The 23,920-nt window shown below is 54.9% G+C and overlaps 2 protein-coding genes across 19 annotated transcripts in view; one reads left to right on the forward strand and one right to left on the reverse strand.

Annotated features, from left to right (window-relative positions):
* Positions 1 to 7,670, forward strand: part of LOC105477808 (monoglyceride lipase) — a 137,094-nt gene extending 129,424 nt beyond the window's left edge. For all 5 annotated transcript variants that reach the window (XM_011734599.3, XM_011734601.3, XM_011734598.2 and 2 more), the window contains 2 exons: positions 1,658 to 1,873; positions 4,389 to 7,670. In XM_011734599.3, coding sequence (XP_011732901.1) covers positions 1,658 to 1,873; positions 4,389 to 4,514 — 342 coding nt within the window. In that variant the 3' untranslated portion in view covers positions 4,515 to 7,670. The remainder of the gene's footprint in view (positions 1 to 1,657; positions 1,874 to 4,388) is intronic.
* An 8,086-nt stretch (positions 7,671 to 15,756) lies between these two features.
* On the reverse strand, positions 15,757 to 23,821 carry LOC105477810 (ankyrin repeat and BTB domain containing 1). Of its 14 annotated transcripts, none has more exons than XM_011734604.2 (12): positions 23,675 to 23,821; positions 22,312 to 22,374; positions 22,177 to 22,232; positions 20,549 to 20,693; positions 20,234 to 20,393; positions 20,084 to 20,129; positions 19,576 to 19,692; positions 19,373 to 19,491; positions 19,095 to 19,193; positions 18,815 to 18,982; positions 16,502 to 16,702; positions 15,757 to 16,418 (listed from the first exon to the last, which is right to left on the reverse strand). In XM_011734604.2, exons 1-12 carry the CDS (start codon positions 23,728 to 23,730, stop codon positions 16,212 to 16,214), a joined length of 1,437 nt encoding a protein of 478 aa, XP_011732906.1. In that variant the 5' UTR covers positions 23,731 to 23,821; the 3' UTR covers positions 15,757 to 16,211. The 14 variants fall into 14 exon arrangements, with proteins under 14 accessions (XP_011732906.1, XP_011732907.1, XP_011732905.1 ...); XM_011734605.3 differs by having other exon boundaries at positions 22,347 to 22,374; positions 23,675 to 23,820; XM_011734603.3 differs by having other exon boundaries at positions 22,312 to 22,420; positions 23,675 to 23,811.
* Between the last annotated feature and the right edge of the window lie 99 nt (positions 23,822 to 23,920).

A 23,920-nucleotide genomic window follows, 5' to 3' on the forward strand; every position in this document is an offset into this window, starting at 1 on the left:
GTTGCCCGGGGAGCAGCTGGCAGCGTGTTCCTTCCTCGTCCCCACATGCTCTCTGACCCTCACCCAGTCCTCACCACGTGGACCCTCCCCAACCCACCAAGAACCCACTGGCAAGGATGATGAACGTGAGTGAAGAAGCATCATGGGGCCGGGCTCAGTGGCTCATGCCTATAATCCCAGCACTTTGGGAGGCTGAGGCGGGTGGATCACCTGAGGTCAGGAGTTTGAGACCAGCCTGGCCAACATGGCAAAACCCTGTCTCTACTAAAAATACAAAAATTTGCCGGGTGTGGTGACCACCACCTATAATCCCAACTACCTCGAAGGCTGAGGTAGCAGAATCACTTGAACCCTGGAGGCGGAGGTTGCAGTGAGCCGAGATTGTAGCACTGCACTCCAGCCTGGGTGACAGAGCGAGACTCCTTCTCAAAAGAGAAAAAAAAAAAAAGCATCGGGGCTCACTCCTGCCCCCTATGGGCCTGAGAGAGACCTAGAAACTTATCCCCTGATCCTGTGGGGCAGATGCTAGAGATCAGGGCAGTGGAGCCTGAGCTGTCCCTGCCGAGGCGGGAAGACTGAAGCCAGAAACCCAGACAGGCCAAGGAGAGCAAGGACAGGGGAGAGAGCAGCCCCTTGAAAGGCAAGATCCACAGGCTGGTGGTTGAGGAGGGAGGACTCACGTCCTGTAGAGGGGCAGAGATGGCCTTGGGCACAGCCAGGGCCCAGGCCTCCCTGTCAGAGCCTCTGACCATCCTGTGTAGCCTTAAGGTTCACAGAGACTGAGCCCACCACAGCCAGACCTGCCCTTGGGTGTCCCTCACCCCAAAGCCCGTCATCAGTGCCTGGCTGAAGCCCCTCCGGGGGCTCCTAGCACGGGCCCTCGCTTTCCAGCACAGACCCCAGTAAACTGTTCCTGCAGTTTACTGTTTGCCCCTCATCCCCTCCACCAGGTGGACACCACATCAGTGGAGACAGAGAACAAAAATCAAATGCTAAAACAGCTGCAGAGCTACTTTTTAATAAAATAATTGATGTGAACAATATGTTGTCGCTTATATTTTTAAAAATACAAATTAATACTTGAAATTTTCTTTTCTTTTCTTGACCGAGTCTTGCTCTGTCACCCAGGCTGGAGTGCAGTAGCACCATCTCAGCTCACTGCAAAGTCCGCCTTCCAGGTTCAAGGGATTCTCCCACCTCAGCCTCCCAAGTAGCTGGGATAACAGGAGCCCGCCACCATGCCCAGCTAATTTTTGTATTTTTACAAAAATACAAAAAAAAAAACCCGTAGAGACATGGTTTTGCCATGTTGGTCAGGCTACTCTGGAACTCCTGACCTCAGGTGATCTGCTCGCCTCAGTTTCCCAAAGTGCTGGGATTACAGGTGTGAGCCACCACACCCGGCCAATACTTGACATTTTCTACAGGCACCCGTGTGTATGTGAAACCCTCAAGCCTGAAAGGAGACGCACGGCCAGTGGTGCAGATGAAGTCTGTGGGTGAACACAGCTGGCCCTCAGAGCCACACCCAAGCCCAGCTGACCTGAATGGAATCAACCCTTCAGGCCAGAGCAGAAGGAAATCTACCAGGAAATAGGTCTGGCTTAAGGAAGTGAGCCCTGCCCATGCTGATGGAGCCCTCTCCTTCTTTCTCCAGGTCGACATTTATAACTCAGACCCCTTGATCTGCCGGGCAGGGCTGAAGGTGTGCTTTGGCATCCAGCTGCTGAATGCCGTCTCACGGGTGGAGCGCGCCCTCCCCAAGCTGACGGTGCCCTTCCTGCTGCTCCAGGGCTCTGCCGATCGCCTGTGTGACAGCAAAGGGGCCTACCTGCTCATGGAGTCAGCCAAGAGCCAGGACAAGACTCTCAAGGTGAGTGGCTGCCACTTGCCCATTTCCCCCAAAGGTAGAGGGAGGGTGGTGAGGCAGCACCCCTTGGGGCACATCTGCCAAGACCCCTGAGGACCACCTCCCAGATCTCAGGATAGGGAACAGCCTGCTTGACTGAGAGATAAATAAAAGGAATCCCAGGAGCCTATGAATTTCAAGAGAACACACGAGTCATTTGCTAATTGTTTTGCATGAATGAGCCTCAAAGGAAAAAAGAACAATCAAAAGATGTTGTAGGCAAGAAAAGAATCTGCAACTGGGCACTGAGCAAATAAATATCCCCAGAGAGAGGCATGTCCAAGCTCCAAGGACACGTGTAATGCCCAAGCCTCCCTCTGCACCAGCGGTGGCTGCAGTAGCCCGCGAGCCATGGCCACCAGAGGGCTCAGAGCACACAGGTGCTGGCAGGACTTGGCAGAGCCTGCTCTGTGAAGGGAGCTGTCAGAGCTATCCCTGCAGACAGGGACCCTGAGGACAGGCCCTGCGGGTTGCAATATTAGACATAAAGACTATATATCTTTTTTGGGTTTTTTTGTTTGTTTGTTTTTGTTTTTGTTTTTAGACAAAGTATCCCTCTGTTGCCCAGGCTGGAGTGCAGTGGCGCCATCTCGGCTCACTGCAACCTCTGCCTCCCAGGTTCAAGTGGTTCTGCTGCCTCAGCGCCCTGGGTAGCTGAGATTACAGGCACCTGCCATCATGCCAGGCTAATTTTTGTATTTTTAGTAGAGATGGGGTTTCACCATGTTGACCAGGTTGGTCTCACTCCTGACCTCAGGTGATTCTCCCGCCTCAGCCTCCCAAAGTGCTGGAATTACAGACATGAGCCACCACACCCAGCAAAATAGATTTTTTTAAAAGCCACAGTGGAACACTGCATTCATCTGTGAGAGCATCACTCAGACCTCCCTTACACCAATGTGAACCCTTGCAAATCCCTGCAAAAGGAGTCCACTAAGATTAGTCATTCATTTACCCAGCTAGCCATTCATCCCTTCTTTAATTCAAGTATTTATGGGGCCCTAAGTTTCTGTCAGGCCCAGAGAACAAGACAGGCAAAGGCTCTGCTCTGCCCCCCCAGAACCTGAATCCTGAAGCAATCAACAAATAAATGAAAAGGATGATGATGGAGAGAACTCAGTGCCCCTAAGGAAACTCAGCAGAGTGTAGTGTAGGGATAGAGGGGGACAGGGGGGAAAGCAGCACTTTAGATGGGACGGCCAGGCCTGTAGTCTGCTGGTGAGAAGAGCCAGTGGAAGAACCTTCCAGACTGAGGCAAGAGAGAGATTGAGGACCTGAGGCTGGCATAGGCACGCAGCCACAAGAAGAGCAGCCAGTGAGGATGCACCAGGCAGGGAGGCTGGTAGGGGGGCAGGGGAGCCCCACCACCTGGGAAATCTAGACTTCATCTCTGGGTTAGATGAGAAGCCACCTGAACATTTCGAGCCAAGAAGTAACATGCTCTGATTTTCATGTTAAAAGCATCCCCCAGTGGCCTTGGGGAGACAGGAGCTGGGGTAAGAAGGAGGTAGGGGACAGTGACAACCAAGGCAGGGGAAGCCAGGTAGGACGGCAGAGAGTGAGATCACTGTCATGAAGGATGAACCCTGGGTTCAGGCTTGCAGTAATGAGGAGGCTGTAATGAGACGAGAAACGCCAGGCAGAGAGACTGATGTGAGCAATGGCTGGAGTCCACCTGGAGATGCCCATTAGCATCGCACTGAAGTCTGGAGGTCTCTGCCAGGAATTCAGATGGAGATGGCAGGTCAGCCGTCTAGAGGCAGAAGGGAGGTCTGGCTGGAGATGTAAATTCCAGAGTCATCAGCCCAGGATAGATTTTAAAACCACTGGACTGGACGAGGTGACCAGGGAGAGTGAAGGAGGGCACAGCCAAGCCCGTAGTCCAGCTGCCTGCAGAGGCCAGTGGGTGGGATAAGCCTGAATTGAGAAGGAGTTGCTGGCGAGGTCGAAAGAAAATCAGAAGTTAAAGCCATGGAACCACAAGAAGAAAGTGTTTCTAGAAGGTGAGAGTGAGCAGCTTATGAATGACCAGCGCAGTGTCCCCTGCCACGGCAATAGAGGTCCCTGGAGACCTCGCCAGGATAGCCACTGTGGGTTGGCAGGGGTGGAAGTCAGCTTGGGATGAGCTGAGGACCCCGTGGCGGTCAGGATGTGAGGCCAGGAGTGGAACCCCCTCTTTTGAGAAGGTTGCCTGACTCAGGCACAGAAACGGGCCCAGGGATGGGGAGAGATGTGGAGTAAGGGAACGTTTGCATTTGAGAGAGGAAGTTCGGGAACATGTTGGGACATTGTAACGCATTTGAACCATCATCTGATAGAAAGGTGTTGGCCTCCTAATAATGGGAGGTCAGGGCCAGGTCCTCGGGCATAGGGAGAGGGTCTGGAGAATGTTCCTAACCCTGCCCACTGCGTGCGGCCTCCACTCCCCACACCTGCCTCTGATGGTGCAGCTCTGATTCCATGTCTCTCCTCATTGCAGATTTATGAAGGTGCCTACCACGTTCTCCACAAAGAGCTTCCTGAAGTCACCAACTCCGTCTTCCATGAAATAAACATGTGGGTCTCTCAAAGGACAGCCACGGCAGGAACTGCGTCCCCACCCTGAATGCACTGGCCGGTGCCCGGCTCATGGTCTGGGGGACGCAGGCAGGGGAAGGGCAGAGATGGCTTCTCAGATGTGGCTTGCAAAAAAAAAAAAAAAATCAGAAATTGGAGAAATCTCTAGCACAATTTACTAAAAAATAACAAAAAGACATTTTTGTTATACATTACGCTATCAGACACTGGATCTATCTTAATGGGTAGACACTTTATGCAAAAAAAAGAGAAAGGTCCCAGGTAATTTTCCACAGAGAATGTGCTAAAATGTCCACTGAAAACAAAGCCAAGCCTCTGCCCGCCTCTCCCAGCTCCCACAGGGGTTCCAGGAATTCCTGGTGTTCCCAGGACACCAGACTGCAATAACTGGAGGCACCTCCCTCCTGCCCACCCTCACTCGCGCCCCAGCGCCCTCTCTGACCGGCCTCCACTTGGTGGCCTTCCTCTGGCTGTGTAATGAGGTGGCTGCTGTCTCCATAGGGGCCAGCTCCCCGGGGCAGACTCACGTGCCCCTCTGAGGCTCAGAAAATGCCCAGCCCTTCCTCAAAATAAGCAGCCACTCATGACTTTGTGGGCTCCTTGTTACCCTGAGGCCAGGCTTTGCAGAGGGGAGGGGGGTGAGGCTTAGCCCAGAAATATAACTGAGCAGGAAACCGAGCCTCTTCTCTGTCCTCTGCCCTTCCCCTCCTGCCAGGGAGAGGCGCAGGTTGGCCCCTGAGTGCTGTCTGTAGTCACAAAGGCTGCCTTTCCTCTGGAGTCACTAATTTTACCTGATGCTGTTAGAGAATCGTATTGAAGATGAAATGTCTAATATATAATATATATTTTAAAGCAGAGACTATTTTGGTGGGTAGGTGGGAGGGAGCAAGGGGAGTCTGAAGGAATCAGAGCTTGATGCTACTGTACAGAACTGGACAGGTTAGGCCGGCAGTGGTGGGGCCAGAGGGCCCTGTGCTCCAGGAGCTAAGCCAGCAGCCCCCAAGAGGGGACTTGGCTGGGCCTTTCCTATGGGCAAGGCCCAGTGCCCTTCCTGTGCCACCCCCTGTCCCCCGGGGACCATGGAGCAGTGGCAGCCTATGGGGCTGTGATCCCTGGGCCTGGGCCAGGGCCTGCCTATGGCCCAGAGCTACCCTGGGAGTGTCAGTGCTAGCAGCACAGCTACCTCTGGTGGCAGGAGAAGAGAGGCCCCGCACAGTGGCAGGTCAGGCCTTCCTGCCCAGGTCTACATGGAGCACTCGGTGACCCAGAGCAGGGACTGGAGGCACTCCCAGCCCTGCCCCAGGCCACAGCAGGACAGGCCAGGACAGGCCTCACCCAAGGCCAAGACTGGCATCAGCCAATCTTTCGGAGTCGAGGCCCTGGCCCTAGCCTGCCCATCTCAGGTGCCAACACCACCCCAGCCCTGCCCTTGGCCTCACTTGGTCCCAGCAATAAGTGGGGGTCACTACCCGCCTGGGGAATACTTTCACCTTCTAAATGGGACTTGCTGTTACCTCAGGAGGCTCCTTAGTGCAAACGTGACCCTAGTCAGGGCGTTGCCACCGTTGAAGCCCTGCAGAAGGTGCAATCTAGGGGTTCTGGGGCCACAGAGGAGGGGGCCACTTCCCACCAGGACCCCCAACATGAAGTCTAGGCATTGGGGGCTCCCGCCCTTCTTCCTCCAGCAGCGGGAACTGCCACTGCTCTCCTAGGCCCTGTTCTGGAGGCTAACCTTGGTTCCTGGAGCGTGTGCCCCTCCACCCTCCCTCCAGCAGCCCTGATCACACCGTGACAGAGCCAGGAACGGGTCACCCTGCTGAAGATCACTCTGTGCCCTGGGGGAGGAGCCAAGCCCTCACCCCACAAGGGGCAGGTGGGGGCTCTGGTGCTGACCCGGCCCACGTCCCCACAGAGCGCCTTCTGTAGCTCCAGCTTGTCTCCCTGGCTTCTCTTTGAAGGAGAAAAATGTAAAATATGCACTGAGAGAGAAAGCCAGCCCCGCCTGCTCGGTCAGCACCGGCAGCAGGGCAGCCATGGGAGCTCAGGAAAAGCAGGAACCCTTTCCAAAAGCCAAGAGACGCCCTGGGCTCAGATCTGTAATTCTCCCAGGAGCTGTGACAAAGCAGGTCACACAAAGTCCCTACGCCTCCCTGCCACCTCCCCCAGACGCATGTGATGGCATCGCCATTCCCCAAATTAAGTATCGGCATGCGGCCTGACCAGGGACTCTTTAGATGCATGAATTTATTTATATGAAGGCTCTCACAGAGACACACACAGCACTTCAGTAGCATTTGCATTCCTGGTTAAAGAATCACCAATATTTAAAAGAAAAACTTTCCTGAAATTGGGACTGTTTCATGTTATCCGGAAGGGCTGGTACATCTGCCCACCGTGTCCCCCTGCTGGGTCAGGAGCCAGCACAGGACCCTGTGCATGAGCGAGCCTGACATCTCACGCATGGCCACTCCAGAGCTGGTCCCCGTCCTTGGAAAGCTGTGAAGTCTTGCGTTGAGTTCCTTCTCGATATTGACGGCTCTGTGCTGACATTCTGAGCTCTGGAGTCGCACTGGCGCAGGGCCGTGGAGGAACTGAGGTTTGGAAGGGATGCCAGGTCTCACATAGCTTGGCCTCGAGAAGGTGAGAGGAAGGCCAAGGTCAGGGAGAGGACCCAGAGAGGTCTGGCACACAAGGCCCAAGCACCACCGTCAACACGGCCCAGTCCATACAGAAATGGGTTTCATGCCTGAAAAATATTTTACAGAAAGATGCCGCCTGTAGCCGGTGACAGCCGCAACCCTACAGGCCTCAGTTCCTTGCAGAGGCGAGGAGTAGAGAGTCAGCCTCCCTCCCTTCCAGCAGCGACCCAGCTTCCCCCGCTTCCAGGTGGTGCTGGGCTCACCGAGGGAGCACTGGTGGGTCCTCTGAAAACCCACAGGCTCTGCTCGGACTCCACCCCCAGGCCCACCTGGGTCCTATCTCACTCTCTTCTCTCACCAATTGCTAACATAGACCTTGTTGGGATCACGACGGCTTCACAAGCCAGCTGTTGGGTTTGCTATGTCACTGTGGCTCAGTCACATCCCTGTGTGTATACTGTCTGCGGGGCACATATGTATCCGTTTAGAGCTAAAGGAATCAGTGTACACTACAGCTAATCCTAATAAATCCGATGTTTTCGGAATGGCGTCTGTCTGTCCGTCACAGCAGCCTCTGACCCTGGATGGCAATCTTCCTTGCCGAGAGCACAGCAGGCCCTTTTTCAGACAGGCTAATCCCTGCCCAAGCCACTCCTGTCACCTGATACCAACTCCAGCAGTGCTTCCCAGCCTGGGTCAGCGCGTGTGGAATTTATCTTCTCCCATCCACGCTTGAAGCAGGTTTCTAAACACACACATCCACTTGCAGACCCTGCCCCACCGCTGGGGCGGACGGAGCCCAGGCCACCCTCCCCGCGCCAGCTTCAGGTGGATTGTGCTTTCTCCAGGGCCCCATGTAGATGCCAAACCTATCCCCACACAAGCTGGGCTCTGTCCGAACTCAGCCCTCCCTCCTCAGCATAGGGAACCCGGCCTCCTGCTGCTGGGCATCCTCCACGCCCCTCTCCGTTCCACACCCACACCTGGCCCAGCCACTCTCCCTAAGTGTGACCAAGATCTTGTAGCTTCCTTCCAGCTGCACAGCTGTCACCAGCGTCTGAGGGACGGCAGCAGCGGCCTCATTGGCAGGCCCCGCTTTCTCGCCTGCACCCAGTCTGTTTCCACATGGAGGCGAGAGGGCTGTTAAAGTATGAGTCAGACTGTGGCCCTTCTCTGCTCAACATCCTCCGGTGGCCACCATCTCACCTAAATAAAGGCCATGGTTCTTGCTGAAGCCTACGGGCGCTGGGCCTTTAGCCTCCTTGCCTCCCCTCTCCCAATCCTCCACGTCCACTCGGTCCTCATCATGCCAGCCTCCTCACAGGCCATCTTCTCAGTGAGGCCCTCCCCCAGGCACTGCCCTACCTTCTCCTCCTCCAGCACATTTGTTGACATCTGACATGACAGATCTTCTGCTTGTCTGCTTGGTAGCACTCTGTCCCCTCCCATGTGAACTGCAAAAGGGCATATCCCTGCACTACACCTCTGCCTGCTTCCCAGAGGGTCCCTGGAAAGACCTGCCTGATAGGGTAGGGAGAGAAGGAGTGGGTAAGTGAATAAATGAGTGAGTGACAGAATGATGTGTTCTCTTTGTCCTCTCCCTCAGGAGGAGCCAAGCCCCCATCCCATGCAGGGCAGGTGAAGGCTCAGGTACTGACTGAGCCTAGGTTCCCGCAGAGAGCACCTACCATAGCCCCATATTATCTCTCTGGTTTCTCTTTGAGGGAGAAAAATGTAAAAAATGCACTGACATGAGTGAGTGAGGGACTGTGCAAGTGAGTGAATGAATGAGAAAATGAATGCATGAGGGATTGAATGAGTGAGGAAATGAGTGAGTGGATGAATGAGCAAGGGAATGAATGAGTGAGTGAATGAGTGAGACAGTGAATGAATGAGCAAGGGAATGAATGAGGAAATGAGGGAATGAATGAGGAAATGAGTGAGTGAGAGAAGAATGAGTAAGTGAATGAGGGGATGAATGAATGAAGGAATGAGTGGTGAGGGGATGAGAGAATGGATGACTGAGGGAATGAATGAATGAGGAAAGGAGTGAGTGAGAAAATAAATGAATGAAGGAAGGAATTAATGAAAGAATGAGTGAGAATGAGTGAATGGGTGGGGATGAATGAAGGAATGAGTGATGATGGTGTGAGTGAGAATGAATGAGTGAGGGCATGAATGAGTGAGTGAGATCATGAGTGAATGAGGGGATGAATGAATGAACAAGAGTGAGGGAATGAGTGAGTGAGAAAATGAATAAGTGAATGAGGGAATGAGAGAATGGATGAGTAAGGGAATGAGTAATGAGTGAATGAATGAGGGATGAGTGAGTGAGGAAATGAGTGAATGAATGAAAGCGAATGAGGGGATGAATTGAGGGAATGAGTGGGTGAGGAAATGAGTGATGACTGAGTGAGAGAATGAATGAGTGAGGGAATGAATGACCAAGTGAAGAAATGAGAGAATAAATGAGTGAATGAGTGAGTGGATGAATAAATGAAGGAATGAGTGAGCGAGGGAATGTGTGATGAGGAAATGGATGGGTGAGGAAATGAGTGAGAGAATGCAAGAATGAGTGAATGAGTGAGTGAGAATGGATGAGTGAGGAAATGAGATAATGAATGAATGAATGAATGAATGAGGGGATGAATAAAGGAATGAGTGAGTGAATGAATGGATGAGCAAATGAGTGAGGGGATGAGGAAATGACAGAATGAGTGAATGAATGAATGAGGGAATGAGTGAGTGATAAGTGAACGAATGAGGGAATGAGTGAAGGAGTGAATGAGCAAGGGAATGAATGAGGAAGTGAGTGAATGAATGAGTGAGGGATTGAATGAGTGATTGAAGGAATGAGCGAGTGAGAGAAGAATGAGTAAGTGAATGAGTGAGGGGATGAATGAATGAAGGAATGAGTGGTGAGGGAATGAGAATGGATGAGTGAGGGAATGAATGAGGAATGGAGTGAGAAAATGAATGAATGAGGGATGGAGGGAATTAATGAATGAAGGAATGAGTGATGAAGGAATGAGTGAGAATGGATGAGTGAGGGAATGAATGAGTGAGTGAGAGCATGAGTGAACAGGATGAATGAATGAAGGAATAAGAGTGAGGGAATGAGTGAGTGAGAAATTGAATGAGTGATGAGTAAATGAATGAGGGATGAGTGAGTGAGGAAATGAGTGAATGAAAGTGAATGAGGGGGATGAATTGAGGAATGAATGGGTGAGGAAATGAGTGATGAATGAGAGAATGGATGAGTGAGGGAATGAATAAGCAAGTGAAGAAATGAGAGAATAAATGGGTGAATGAGTGAGGGATGAATAAATGAGGGAATGAGTGAGTGAGGGAATGTGTGATGAGGGAATGGATGGGTGAGGAAATGAGTTAGTGAATGAATGGGTGAATGAGTGAGAGAATGGATGAGTGAGGAAATGAGAGAATGAGTGAGTGAGGGGATGAATAAATGAGGGAATGAATGAGTGAGTGAATAATGAATGAGTGAATGAGTGAGGGGGTGAATAAATGAAAGAATGAGTGAGATGAATGAGGGAATGAGGAAATGAATGAATGAGGGAATGAGGGGATGAATGAATGAGGGAATGAGTGAGCGTGGGAATGTGTAATGAGGGAATGAATGACAGGAAATGAGGAAGAGAATGATAAAGAATGAGTGAGAGAGAATGAATGATGGAATGAGTGAGGGGTTGAATGAATGAGAGAATGGATGAGTCCATGAGTGAGGGGGATGAATAAACGAGGAAATGAGTGAGTGAGAGAATGGATGAGTGATGGTGTGATGAAGGAATGAATGAGTGGCCGAGGGAGGGAGAGAGGGATGGGAGGAGGGAGGAAGGGGGGAGGAAGGAGGCAGGAAGGCTTTATCTGGGCCAGGCACTGAGCTGGAAACTGGGTGTGGATGCAAGTTGGCCTTGCAGCCTGGCCACCCATGCAGTGACCCAGGCCCCACACTAGAAGGTCCGTGCGTTTGGGTGAATGCTCTACTGTTGCTCTCTGGAAATTCTTAATGCTCTTTGAGCAAGGGCCCTACGTGCTGTTTTGCAGTGGGCCCTGCAAACCACTTAGGCCCTGGGTGGGTGGCACCTGGCCTCTGTGCAGAAGGTCCCCCAAAGATGCACAGACCTGAAGGACAGCCCCTTTTCTCCAGGCCCTCATGCTCTATTTACGGCCAACCAAATTCTGCCCGGAACTTCACTGTATCAAACCTAGAGTCAACAATGTTTGCACTTGTTGGCTTTTCCAGCCTCCTCCATGAACACTCAGGCTCATCACAAGCTCCTTACTGGGCGTCTGTGATGCGCCAGGCACGGTGTCCAGTGCTGGGAGGAACAGTGACCAGGGCAGAACAAGGTGGGCCGCCCTCACAGAACGAGGACCCAGGCAACACAGACTCTCACCCCAGAGCCTAACAGTGATGGGCACCCAGTGGCTGCCAGCACAGCCCTCCAGAAGCTAAAGGTGAGCAGGAGCGGGCCAGGGTTGGGGGCACAGCAGAGGGGTCGGGGGGGGGAGTTTTTGAGGTGCAGAGAGCTCAGGGTGGCCCCGAAACTGAGAGACTCTCAGGATGGCTGGAGCACAGGGGTGAAGGGCATGTTCATTCGGGGCCATGGTTGCACCTAACCGAGGATGGTGTCACTAAAGGGGTCAGCAGGGTATGACACAGCGTCCACGAACAGCCACAGCAGGGAGTGGAACCCCACAGCAGCAGTTGCTGTGGGAGAGGGCAGCCTGTCAGGGTTGGGGCTTTAGGTAGAGGGCTGCCCAGCTCCACCTTCACTCCTCCTCCTCTTCTGGTGGGTCAGTAAGCCATCCCTACACTACCTTTCCTGTGCAAAATGGAGTTTATTTCCTTTCCATCATTGCTCATTTTGTCATTGTTCAATTGATTTTTCTTTTTCTTTCTTTTTTTTTTTTTAAGACAGCATCTCACTCTGTTGCCCAGGCTGGAGTGCAGTGGTGCAATCACAGTTCACCGCAGCCCCAACCTCCTGGGCTCGAGCCTCTAGAGTAGCTGGGACTACAGGCTCGTGCCACCATGCCCAGCTAATTTTTTATTTTTTGGAAAGACAGAGTCTCACTGTGCTGCCCAGGCTGGTCTCAAACTCCTGGGCTCAGACCATCCTCCTGCCTCAGCCTCCCAAAGTGCTGGGATTACAGGCGTGAACCCCCACGCCGAGTCTATTTTTCTATCTGTTAAAAATTTGGGGGTATCTTGAGTTGAGAGAGCACACATATAATTTTTCCAATAACACATGATGGAAATATTTTTCATTCAACAATAATTTTTTTTCACCTGGGAGTAGGAATGAATTAAAGTAAGAGATAAACATGGTTTTTATTTTTATTTTTTTAATTTTAAAGGTAGCCAAGCTACATTACAGAAACTAAACAGAAATCAGATCAAATATCCCCAGCTCTCACACAGTAACTCTTCCTCTGGTTTAGGGATAATGGAGGAGTCTCAAACCCAGGGCCTCTGTGTCAAAATGTGTCTTCTGTTAGTCTATTTTAACATTTGTCAGAGTAGGGCACACTTCTGAATTTAAATCAACCCAATTTTAGAACCAAGTATTAGACACTAAATTTCAAATTCCATGGTTGTAGTTCACTACTCCTGTGTGACTGTCTGTGCCACAGGTTTCTCATATAAGCCTGGGGAGCATCCCTTAGTGCCTGAATGTCCTCCACCTTTTCCTTGTGGATGCAGAGGCTGCACTGACCACCCTCATGGCTACAGGAAGCTCTGCACGTCCATGCTCTCTCACTTCCTTCCCCACTTGCTGCTCGCTGCGGCTGCTGGCAATGTTTCCTGTTGATTTGCAATACCGCATTGGACACCTTCCTACACAAGTGTCTCCCCATCGCGCTGGCTTCTCTGCCTGAGGCTAAAGTGAGGAATGGGGACGCCGTGGCTCACGCCTGTAATATCAGCATTTTGGGAGGCTGAGGTGCACGGATCACTCGAGGTCAGGAGTTCCAGACCACCCTGGCCAGCATGGTGAAACAATGTCTCTACTAAAAATATGAAAATCAGCTGGGCATGGTGGCAGGCACCTGTTGTCCCAGCTACCCTGGAGGCTGAGGCACGAGAATCATTTGAACCCAGGAGGTGAAGGTTGCAGTGAGCCGAGATCGTACCACTATACTCCAGCCTGGGTGACAGAGCTAGACTCCATTTCAAAAAAATAAATAAAATAAAGTGAGGAACGGTGTGGTGTGGCTGGGGAATGCTGCCCCCACAACCACACAGCCTAGCTCCTGAGGGGTGGCAGTTCTCAGATTGCAGCTCTCTCCGAACAGATGCCATAGCTGGTACACCTGGCTGTATCCGCTGTATCAGTGAACCACTAAAATACCCCAACTCCAGATAATTTTTCCTTAAACTGCCCTCTCACTAGGGATTTTATTTAAAATTTGTTCAAGATTGGAAACTTTCATGATTTCAAATAATAACATCTGTAAAAAAAGGTTTCATGTAGTAGCTCATTTTCTCCCCTAACGCATATGAAAAGAAATGCATAGGAAATAAAACTTTTTCTTTAAATATTTAAATATCTCTTGGCACACCAGGATTTGTGTGTGCTCTGAGGTGAGACCCGCTGGTGTTAGGCCACTAGCCTGGCCTCACCCTTCCCTTCTTGTATGCCCCAGGGCAACCAGAGTGAGCCCCTGTCACTCCCCTGCTCCCACCTGCCACCCACCAGGTGGACTCAGCTTTTGTTTAACAAACACACCAGGCTCAGGATAGGTCAAACACTAGTTAAGAGGGAGTTGCCATAATCACCCCCAATTTGTGGGCAGGCAAATAGGCAGAGCGGTGGCCAGCAGTGAAAGGCAGAGCAGCAGCAGGGATTGGGCCTCTGGCTGCAGCTCAGCTCTGGCAATGCGCAGACCCCGCCCAGCCCATCCCATCTCAGGCTGTTTTCAGGCTCCCAGGCCCTTGCACAAGCTACAACCTACACCCACAGGCCCTCCCGGGGACTCCTTCCCTCCTCACCTCCCTAACACACTCATCACCTCCTGCAGGCTGCACCATGACTTGTCCCAGTTCATCCTTCACTAGTGGTCACTTCAGACCTACAACCTCCCCCATGCGATGATCAACATGCCAGTGCAACACGGCTGAAAATGCGCTGGAGAGGAAAAAGGAAAAAATCTAAAAATAACATAGTAAAAAGGCATGAAGAGGCCGGGCGCGGTGACTCACACCTGTAATCCCAACACTTCGTGGGGCGGATCACCCGAGGTTAGGAGTTCAAGCTCAGCCTGGCCAACATGGTGAAACTGTGTCCACTAAAAATACAAAAATTAGCCGGGCATGGTGGTGTGCACCTATAATCCTAGCTACTTGGGAGGCTGAGCAGCAGAACTGCTTGAACTCGGGAGGTGGAGGTTGCAGTGAGCCAAGCAAGATTGCATCACTGCACTCCAGCCTGGGCGATAGAGCGAGAATCCGTCTCAAGAAAAAAGAAAAAAAGGCATGAAGAGCTGTGAAATAACTGCAGGAAGGGTGGAGACCCCCGATATTAGAAGCCCTGTGAAAGAACCAGCCTTCCTTTCCTCCCCCAGGGCCGTGACGTGACTGAGTTTAACCAGGTTAGAAGGTAGAGAGGCCTGGGGGGTCCACAGGCCTGCAGTGCAGCGCATCGTGAGAAACCCCCTTGGGGCTCAAATACCCCAAAATGAAGGCCCAAGCAGCAACCTCAGAAGCAGGAGCTTCTCTCTGACCTTTTGCCCCTGTCTCTCAGTCTCATCATCCCGAGGCTAGCCACAGAAACTAGAATCCCTTTTCCCCTAGGGCGGGCCCTAGAAACCAGAGCCCCTGTTCCCCAGAGCCAGCCATAAAACCTAAAAACAAGACTCTCACTTTCCCTCTGCCCTATCTGTGTAAAAAGTAGCCATAAGCGTCTGACCCACCTTGTTTGACTATAGGTCATAAGACCCCCCCATTCCAGAGGGTCCTGCCCCACACCCAGAAGACAGGCAGGCAGGCTGCTCAGAGAGACCAAGAAGAATCCAGACAGGCCTGACTGCGTTTCCCTGTTGTCAGCATTGGATCCTGCACTTTTTGCCAATCCCATTTCTACTCAGCTGGCCAGTTTGCTGAGCCTAAGCTTAACAATGACAGCTTCCCGTCTTTGGGTCTTCCTTCTGAAGATGCCCATGTCTACATACTAAATAAATTTGCATGTCTTTTCTCCTCTTACTCAAGTTTTCAGTGAACCTTCAGAGGGCCAAGGAGAAAGGTCTCCCTTGGCCCCTGCAGCTCACCTTCCCGTAATAAGGTGGCAGCCCACAAGGGCCTCCCTGGGGAAAAGACTGGCACTGGGCTGAGAGAAAATGGTCATTTTGGTCCTGGCCCTTTCCTGGAATGAGGCCCACCACAACCAGCCTCCATGGAGACAGGGAGGGAGGGAGCCAGGCTGGGCCCAGGCCACGCTGGGGTCAGTGGCAGATCTCTAAGTCTGCTCAGCCAGGTATTCTGGCCCTTGGGCTCTGGGCCAGCCTCTGCTGGGAGCCCCCAACTCTGGAGCTTCTTTCCTTGGTCCTACTAGCTCCTTTGGTTCCAGAAGTCCCCACTCTTCCCAAGCTGTACCCCAGGACACAGGCTCATGCTCCCACAATGCCTTCAAGCTTTATTGCCACACACACTCCCCCAGCCCTTCCTGAATGGCCCTGTGCATGGGAACACCAGCTTAGAGAAGCAATCCAGGGCTGGGTGAGGGCTACAAGACTGGATTTGGGACTGGGGTGGTGTGGGGAGGGGGATCTGGGGAAGGAAAGTGCTAAGACCAAAGCCCACCCCCACCCCAGGTTTCCCTGAGTGGTGCCCACCCCCAGGATCTTGGGGGCCGGCTTGTGCATTGGGGAGAGGGGGCTCATCCCAAATGCATCTTCCCCTGGGGTCTCCAGGCTCATGGAGGGAAGAGAAGCCCCACTGAGCCCCCTGCACCCACCATGAAGTCCTCAATGTGCAGGGAGCAGGAAGAAGAGCTGCACACACACACATACACATGCTTGTCTCCAAGGGAGCTCCTGGCCCCTGGGGCTGCCCAGCCAGGGACTCAACAGTCCAGGCCAATGGACACGAGCAGGTCCTCGAGTGCCCGCAGCCGCTGCTGCGCCTCCTCTATGGCGCTGTAGGTCTGCACCGTGCTGGCCACGTGGAAGCGGATGTCGTCCACCAGCGGGATGGAGTCCGTCTCCTGCCGGGCCGCCACAGCCGCTGCCTCCTCTTTCACGGCCTCCACGAAGTCTTCCCGCTCCACCAGCTATGAGCGGGAAGGGCCAGCTCAGTGCAGGGGTGCCCGCCCTCTCACCACTCCCTCCCGCCAGCTGCAGCCCACTGGCCCACCTTTTCAATGACCTTGGCCATGTACTCAGTGCACTGGTCCTCAAGCCGCGCCAAGCGGAAGAGCTTGGCCACGCGCCACACACCCACCACACTGTCCTCGTCTAGCACCTGGGCCAGGCTACGGCCACACAGCCTCTTCAGGCCTGGCAGTAGGTACATGTCGGCGATGCTCAGCACGTCGTAGGCCGCCTCAGGGGACAGCTGCAGTGGAGACAGGGATGAAGGTGCCCCCCGAGGTCACCAAGGGCTCCCAGGGCCCAATGGCCAAGGACAGGGCCTGTGGGGGTTGTGGGGCAGTGGTGGGAAGGCTTCCAGGGGGAGTACGAGTTCCCTGAGCATGCGTGGGTAGGGGTAAGGGGAACTGCAGGACCGCACAGCGGGCAGAAGACTGTGGGGTGGGTGTGCTCTCAAGCCTTGAGCAGGCTGGCAGGCTGGGTGGGAGGCAGGGCCCTCGCAGGAGCCAGGGTCTGAGCTCCGAGTTACATAGACCTGGGTCTGTCGCTTCTAGCTGTGGGGCCCTGGGCAAGTCACTGCACCTCCTGTGCCTCTATTTCCCGTTCATGAGGTACAGATAACCATGCCTACCTTGGGGGGCTGTCAGAATGGTGGGGCAGAGGCAGCTAGTCAAGACCCATGCAGGGACCCTGCCGGGGTGGGAGACTGTCTACCCGCTCCCTCCCTCTCAAGAGGCTGTGGGGACACAGAGCCCACCTACAGGTACATCCTGTGCTGGGCAAGACTGAAGCCTTCAGATTCGGGCCAGAGCCTGGGTGGCACAGGGAACAAGCTGCAGACAGAGACGAGGGAAGCTCTGCGACCACATTACAGGCCATGTGCCATGTGTCATGCCACCTCCTCTACCTGGGTAACCCATTCATCCGCACAAGGCCTTAGGAAGTGACAATGAGTGCTATCCCCATGTTCTAGAGGCACAGAGCAGTTAAGTAACTTGCCCAAGATCACAAAGCTCACCCAGTGTCACACAGCTCAACCAGTGTCAACCCAGGTTAGGAGCCCAAGCCACACTCTGAGACAAGGTGCCCTTGGGGTGGCGAGGCTCCTTGAGGAGGGAGCTTCTCCAGGGTGGGCAAAGGTAACCCCTGGTAAGGGGCCAGAGAGCTGGGCTGAGCTGCAGGAGTTGCCCAGTAGAGGAGGTGGGAAGGATGGAGGCTGAGGGGCTGTTAGGTCGCAGGGAGGGATGGACAAGGGAGCTGCCACTGGAGGTAGAGCAGCAGTAGGGACTGCCCTCTGTCCCCCAGCATGCTTCCTCGAACCCTTCCCCCACAAAACAGGGCCCTGGCCACAGAATGACTTTCCAACCCTCCCTTGTTGGCAGGTAGGCACGAAGTTCTCTCCAGGGGAACATAAGAAGTGCTGTGCGCAATTTCCTGTAGCTTCTACAAAAACAACATTGTTTGCCCTGTGTTCCTCTTCCTCCTAGAGCATGAGTTTGCCTAGGACCCAATCTCCATGGCCAAAGGCAATGCCCCAGGGCAGGGTGGGTAAGCTACAGCCTGTGGACCAAATCCAGCCTGTTTGTGCAAATAAAGTTTTACTGGAATGCAGCCTCACCCACTCATCTCTGTACTGTCTCTGGCTGCCTTTGCACTACAGAGTTGAGTAGCTACAACAGGGCCATATGGCCCACAGAACCTGAACCATTCACCTTTAGAGACAAGGGTTTTTGACCTTCACCCTTAGGGATACAGGGGCAAGATGGAGGGATGACCTGGTCTTCAGCAAGTCACCTGCCCTGGGGCAGCCACCTCAGTCAGATGTGAAGGAGAAACAAACTCCCCTCTTCAAGCCACCAGATATGGGGGTCTCTATAGCATGCATGCACGCGCGCACACACACACACACACCCTGGCAGATCAAACCTTCAGCACTCTGCTGCTGCCCTGTAGCTTTGGCTTACGGAGACCCTGGGGCAGCTGGAGACAGAGGGAGGCAGCAAGGGAAGAGGAGACTAGGAACCCAGAACCCCAGGGATCTGCAGCATCACAGAGGGAGGAGGCTGTCCCCACCCAGCCTCCACCCTCCTGCTGGAGAAGCTGAGGACCCCAAGTGGCTGACAAGTGTGGAGTGCCTGTGACATAGGCCTTGTCACTTACCCTCTCTCTGGAGCCTAACAAGGCTTCCCTCTGCCTGAAAGAAAAATCCAAAGTCCCACATCCTTCCCCTCCAGCCTTCTCAAAATGTCAATCATGGGGCCAACTGGGCCCTCCCAAAGACCCCCAAGGCCCTGGCACTCCCTCTCAGCCCATGGCAGCACAGGCTGTGTGCCGTCCCCAGCTCTGCCTGAGCCCCCACCTCAGTGTGGTCGCTGTACACGTAGTAGAGCACATGGGTGAAGATGTCGGGTGAGATGCCGTGCAGGGTGATGGCTGGGGGGCCCCCTGAGGTCTCCGGCTCCTCGCTCTCTCGGAAGTGGTCATCCAGCAGGGCCCGGAAGTAGTCACTGCGGCCACAGAAGAAGGCCTGGGGAAGGCCGGGCTCAGGAAGTGTGAGGGCCAGGGTCTGTCTCCTGAGGAGCTAGACCGGGGCTCAGGGCAATGGGTTGGAGCCAGGGGCAACAGGAGGGCGCAGGCACCTTGTGGCAGAGGAAGCTGCAGCCGGCCACTCGGAAGCAGACGTCAGGGCAGCTGTTGAAGCCATCAGGACAAGGGAAGGGCAGCTCCCAAAGATCACCCTGGGGTACAGAAGAGTGTGACCCCATCAGAGCAGTTGTTCACAGAAGTGAATGACTAGGTTCAGAAAAGGGAAGTAACTGGTCCAAGGCCACCCAAGAAATTGAGCCCAAGTATCTGGGCTGCCTGTCACAGCCTGCCATCCCAAAATGCCCCTCCTGCCCACCAGCCCCGCACCTACTCGGAGCTCAGGGGGCAGGGCACAGTCAGCCAGCAGCGCCATGTCCTCCCGGAGGCGGGGGTCTGCAGGCGGGGGCTCGATGGTCAGCACCTTCACACACGTGCCTGGCTTAGACACCACTACAGGGGAAGAACAACTTCAGGGAGCCAGGCCAGCCCTACCAGGCGGCACCCATGGCCCCGGGCCCCAAAACCTGCTCGCACCAAACTCAGACACCTTCTCGCACTTGGCCTCCAGGTCGCTGAGCAGGTCCCACAGCTGGCACTGCTTGGCCAGGCGTTCACAGTCACTCACATGCTCTACACCAATGTCCAGGCGGCCTGGGGGCAGTGGGGAGGATGAGGGCCTGCGGGACCTGAGCTGTCATCAGGCCCACAGAAAAACAGTGATCCCCTCCCACCTGGCCACCTGGCCGCAGGGCTAGGACTCCTGGACCCACTTGCCACCTTGGTTTCCCCATCAAGAGCTGCTGCCTGAGTTCTACAGGCCCCAGGGAACAGACGGGAAAGGCTCAGCATATGGGTGGGACAAGCTCTTCCTAAGCAGACACACTAGTGCTCTCTTGCAACCCAAAGCGAGGGGCAGCTGGAACCACCCTGGGGGACCATGAAGTGTCTAGAGGTTAAAGGTCAGCCCAGCGACACCTAGGTGTACTGCTGTCCAGAAGGACAGCCCACTCCCTCTCCTCCTACCCTGGACCCAGGGGGTCACCTGTGTACAGGTACTGCAGCAGGGCCCCAAAGGCCACAGGGTTGATCTGTGGGCAGAAAGCCAGAAAGGAATGTCAGAGGCAGCCACCCAGCACAACCCCCTGCTGTTCCTGGGCAGTCCATGCCCCTCTGCCACCCTGAAGGGACATACCAGTGGGTGCCTGAGAACCACGACACTCTTGCCCTTCCATTTGGTGTCCAGCATGTTAGCAAAGTAGGCACTGCGTGCACCCAGGACGCAGCGATGCACCCGGAATGGCTTTCCGTGTACTACAAAGACCACATCACTGTGGATGCCCTGCTCTAGAAGCCTGGGGAGGGACAAGCCGGGAGGGAGGATGCTTGGCACAGCCCCCACCCCATTCCTTGAAGCACCCAGAGCCCAGGGCAGGCCACAGAGCAGACCCCTCCACATTCACCACGGCCACCGCACCCCATGCTGCACCCCTCGTGTGCCCTGACTCACCGCTGCAAGAAGTCATCATAGTAATCCCGCCTCCTGCAGGAAGCTGTGACCTGCTTGTAATCACGTAGAGCCCGGCGGATGGGGTCACTCAGTGCCCCATAGAGGCAGCGCTCACCATCGAAGGTGTTGGCCTCACAGCGGGCTCCTGGGGGATGCAGCGCTCACCAGTTAGCAGGGAAGGGGCCTGGGGAAATTCTAATCTCCCTCTCCCTCCTCCCCACCTTCCCACACATGGTGCTCTGAATCTCTGGCAATGCCTTCCCAAATTACCCTGGGCCCACTCTGACCCAACATCCTCCCAGTCAAGGGCTAGACGAATGGGCATGTCTGTGCGCACTCACACAGGCACATACTCGCTCACATGGAAGACAAGACTACACAGAACAGAGAGCAGACTCGGTGGCTGGGCTTGTCCCACACACTGGAGCACAGCAGTGAACGAGACACAGGTCCACGTCCTGCTGAACTTATACTCTAGTGAGGCAGGACAATGAACGCACTACCTAACGATGGCAGGGACTAATTAAGAAAAACAAGGCTGGGCATGGCGACTCACACCTATAATCCAGGCACTTTTCGAGGCCAAGGTAGGTGGATCGCTTGAGCTCAGGAGTTTGAGACCAACCTGAGCAACATAGTGAGACTCCGTCTCTGCAAAAAAAAAAAAAAATACAAAAACTTGCCAGGCCCGGTGGCACACGCCTGTAGTCCCAGCTATTGGAAGATTTGAAGGGGCTGAGGCAGGAGGATCACTTGAGCCTGGGAGGTTAAGGATGCAGTGAGCCGAGCTCACACCACTACATTCCAGCCTGGGTGACAGAGCAAGTCTCTGTCTCCAAAAAAAAAAAAAAAAGAAAAAGAAAACCAAAATAGGATGAAGAATGGCACTGGATGAAGGAAAGTAATGAAAGGTCACTTTGTGATGGTGGCAGCATGCAGAGACCTGAATGAAGTGGGGGAGTGGGCCATGTGAATGTCTGCAGAAGGGCAGTCCATGCAGGAGGAACAGCAGGTGCAAAGGCCCAGGGGCAGGAACATGCGCATGCGTAGCACAGTGAAGCCCCAGTGAGGCCAGTATAGCAGCAAGCAAGCAAAGAGAGCCGAGGGAGTGAGGCCAGCAGGAGGGCAGACCCTGTGGAGCCTTGGGCATGGCCAGGCAGGCTCACTGTGTCCTAGAGGCAGTGGGAACTCGCTAGAGGATTTTTAGCCACTCAGATTCATTGTGAAAAGAGGGAGATTAGAATTAGAACTTGGCTGCAATGGCAAGAGAGGAGGCAGGCACTGTGCCCGGGGAGAAATGCTGATGACTGGACCCAGGTCATAGAAGTAGAGATGGGGAGGGTGGACAGAGAAAAGGTTTTAAAGTAGCGCTAACAGTACTTGCTGATTCTACTGAGTGGTAAGAGAGGAATCGTGGTGCTTTGCAAATGTGTATGAAGGCCCAGTGCTGGGGCTGGACCTTTGGCCTTTCAGCGTTTGGGAGAGGAGGTGATGGAGCCTTCACTCCCACCAGAGCTCTCTACTGCAGGAAGAAGCTGGCCCTGCTAGAAGCAGGGAGCCGGGGGAAAAGCTGCACACATGCATGCATGCACCCACGCACACCCCTGAGCCCGGCTCCCTGCTCTCACCATTGGCCAGAAGGTAGAGTACCAGCTCCTCGTGCCCACACAAGCAGGCATAGTACCTGAAGGGAGGGAACAAGTCCTCAGCGCTGAAGGGGTACACCAACCCCCACCCTCTGCACCCCTCTCCCCAGCACTCACAAGGGGGTGCTGTCCCACTTGTCCCGCACATTCACCTCCACGTCTCGCTGCTCCAGCAGGTACCTGGGCAGGAAGGAGGTCAGAGCCTGGGTCAGGACGGGTTCATGGTCTGAGAAAGAAGGCCCGTGGAAGGGAGCGGAGGGAAAACATCCCTTTTGGTCTGGGGAAGCCACCCCCAGGTAAGGGCAGGTGACAGGCAGATCACAGCAGGAGAGGCACTCGAGGCAAAGTGCAGGCAAGGGTGTGGAGGTGGGGTCGGACAGGCAGACAGTGTGTGCCATCAGTGCTGGGGGACGATGGGCTACAGGGGCAGAGGCCAGCGCCAGTGCTGGGGCTGGACCTTTGACCTTCCAGCGTTTGGGAGAGAGAGGAGGTGATGGAGCCTTCGCTCCCACCAGAGCTCTCTACTGCAGGAAGAAGCTGGCCCTGCTAGAAGCAGGGAGCCCGGGGAAAAGCTGCTGCAGGCCTCCTGGTGGTGTGGAGGGCACATAATTCTAGAAGGCAGGAGTAGCGGGATACAGCAACTGATGGGATGCGGAAGGTGAGCAAGGGGAGTCGCCAACGCTAGTGTAGCCCCACCAAGGTGGGGACAGCCCGAGGGAGGCCTCCAGGCTGCACCTGGAAGCACCGTTGACACTATGCACTAACTCTTGAGTGGCACGGGATGTTGGGGAGGGGCCCAGGGATGCTACGGGAGTACAGCAGCCTGGGGCCAGCCCAGGGGAGGTGGAAGTAGTCAATCAGCACCAGGTCAAGGGGGAGGAGGGGCCAAGGAAAAAGGAGGTCAAACGGAATAGTGGAAGGCCAAGGAGGGGAAGGGCCCCAGAACCCAACTGGGCACCCCTTCCCTCCGCGTCCAGCCCATGGAGGTGCCATCTCAGCGCCAGATTCACTTTAGCTGCGTCAGCAGTTTCCGAATCATCAAGGACCGGAGGCCGATTATGGGCTCTAGGTGTTCCCCGCGCCGGTCCAGAGAGCATGAGAGTAAGGGGCCACGTCTGGAGTCCCAGACCTATACCCGCGGCCCGCGCCCGGGGGTCTGACGTCCGGGCCCTACCAGGGCTAACAGTGGCCCGCCTTTCTCTCCGCCCACTTCTGCGCCTTCGGGCCTCCGTGGAGCAGTCCCTTCTTCCAGGAAGCCCTCCGGGGGTCAATGGCCATCAGTGTCCCTGCCCCAGCGCGCTTCCGCTGGGGGGCTGCGGCGGGGTCTAGGTGGTCAGCCCCGCGGGGGCGCTCCGAAGGCTCGTGACCCGACCGAGGCGCCCGCCTCTCTCCGCGGCCGTCCAGCCGCACGTCCCAGGTCCCGAGGCGTTCCGAGGGCGCCCCACCTCCCGCACCCTCCCCGGGACTGCGGGGTCCTCACCGCACTCGGCCCACATCCCCCTTCCTGCAGCTGGCGAACAAGTCGCTGGTGTCCATGGCGCTGAGGCTCGTACCCAAGCCGAACGACCTCGGGCGGCGACGCTGCGCACCCGGCGGATGTAAACACGCTCAGCTCAGCCCCGCCCCGCTCCGCAGCGGCGTCCGGAGGACCCGCCCGCCCGGGCCGCCCAGCCCCGCCCCGCGGCCCCGCCCCTGCCCCGGGGTCCCCCGCCCGCCCCGCCCCGCC

The sequence above is a fragment of the Macaca nemestrina genome, chromosome 2 (genome assembly GCF_043159975.1).
Source record: "Macaca nemestrina isolate mMacNem1 chromosome 2, mMacNem.hap1, whole genome shotgun sequence".
NCBI lineage: Eukaryota > Metazoa > Chordata > Mammalia > Primates > Cercopithecidae > Macaca > Macaca nemestrina.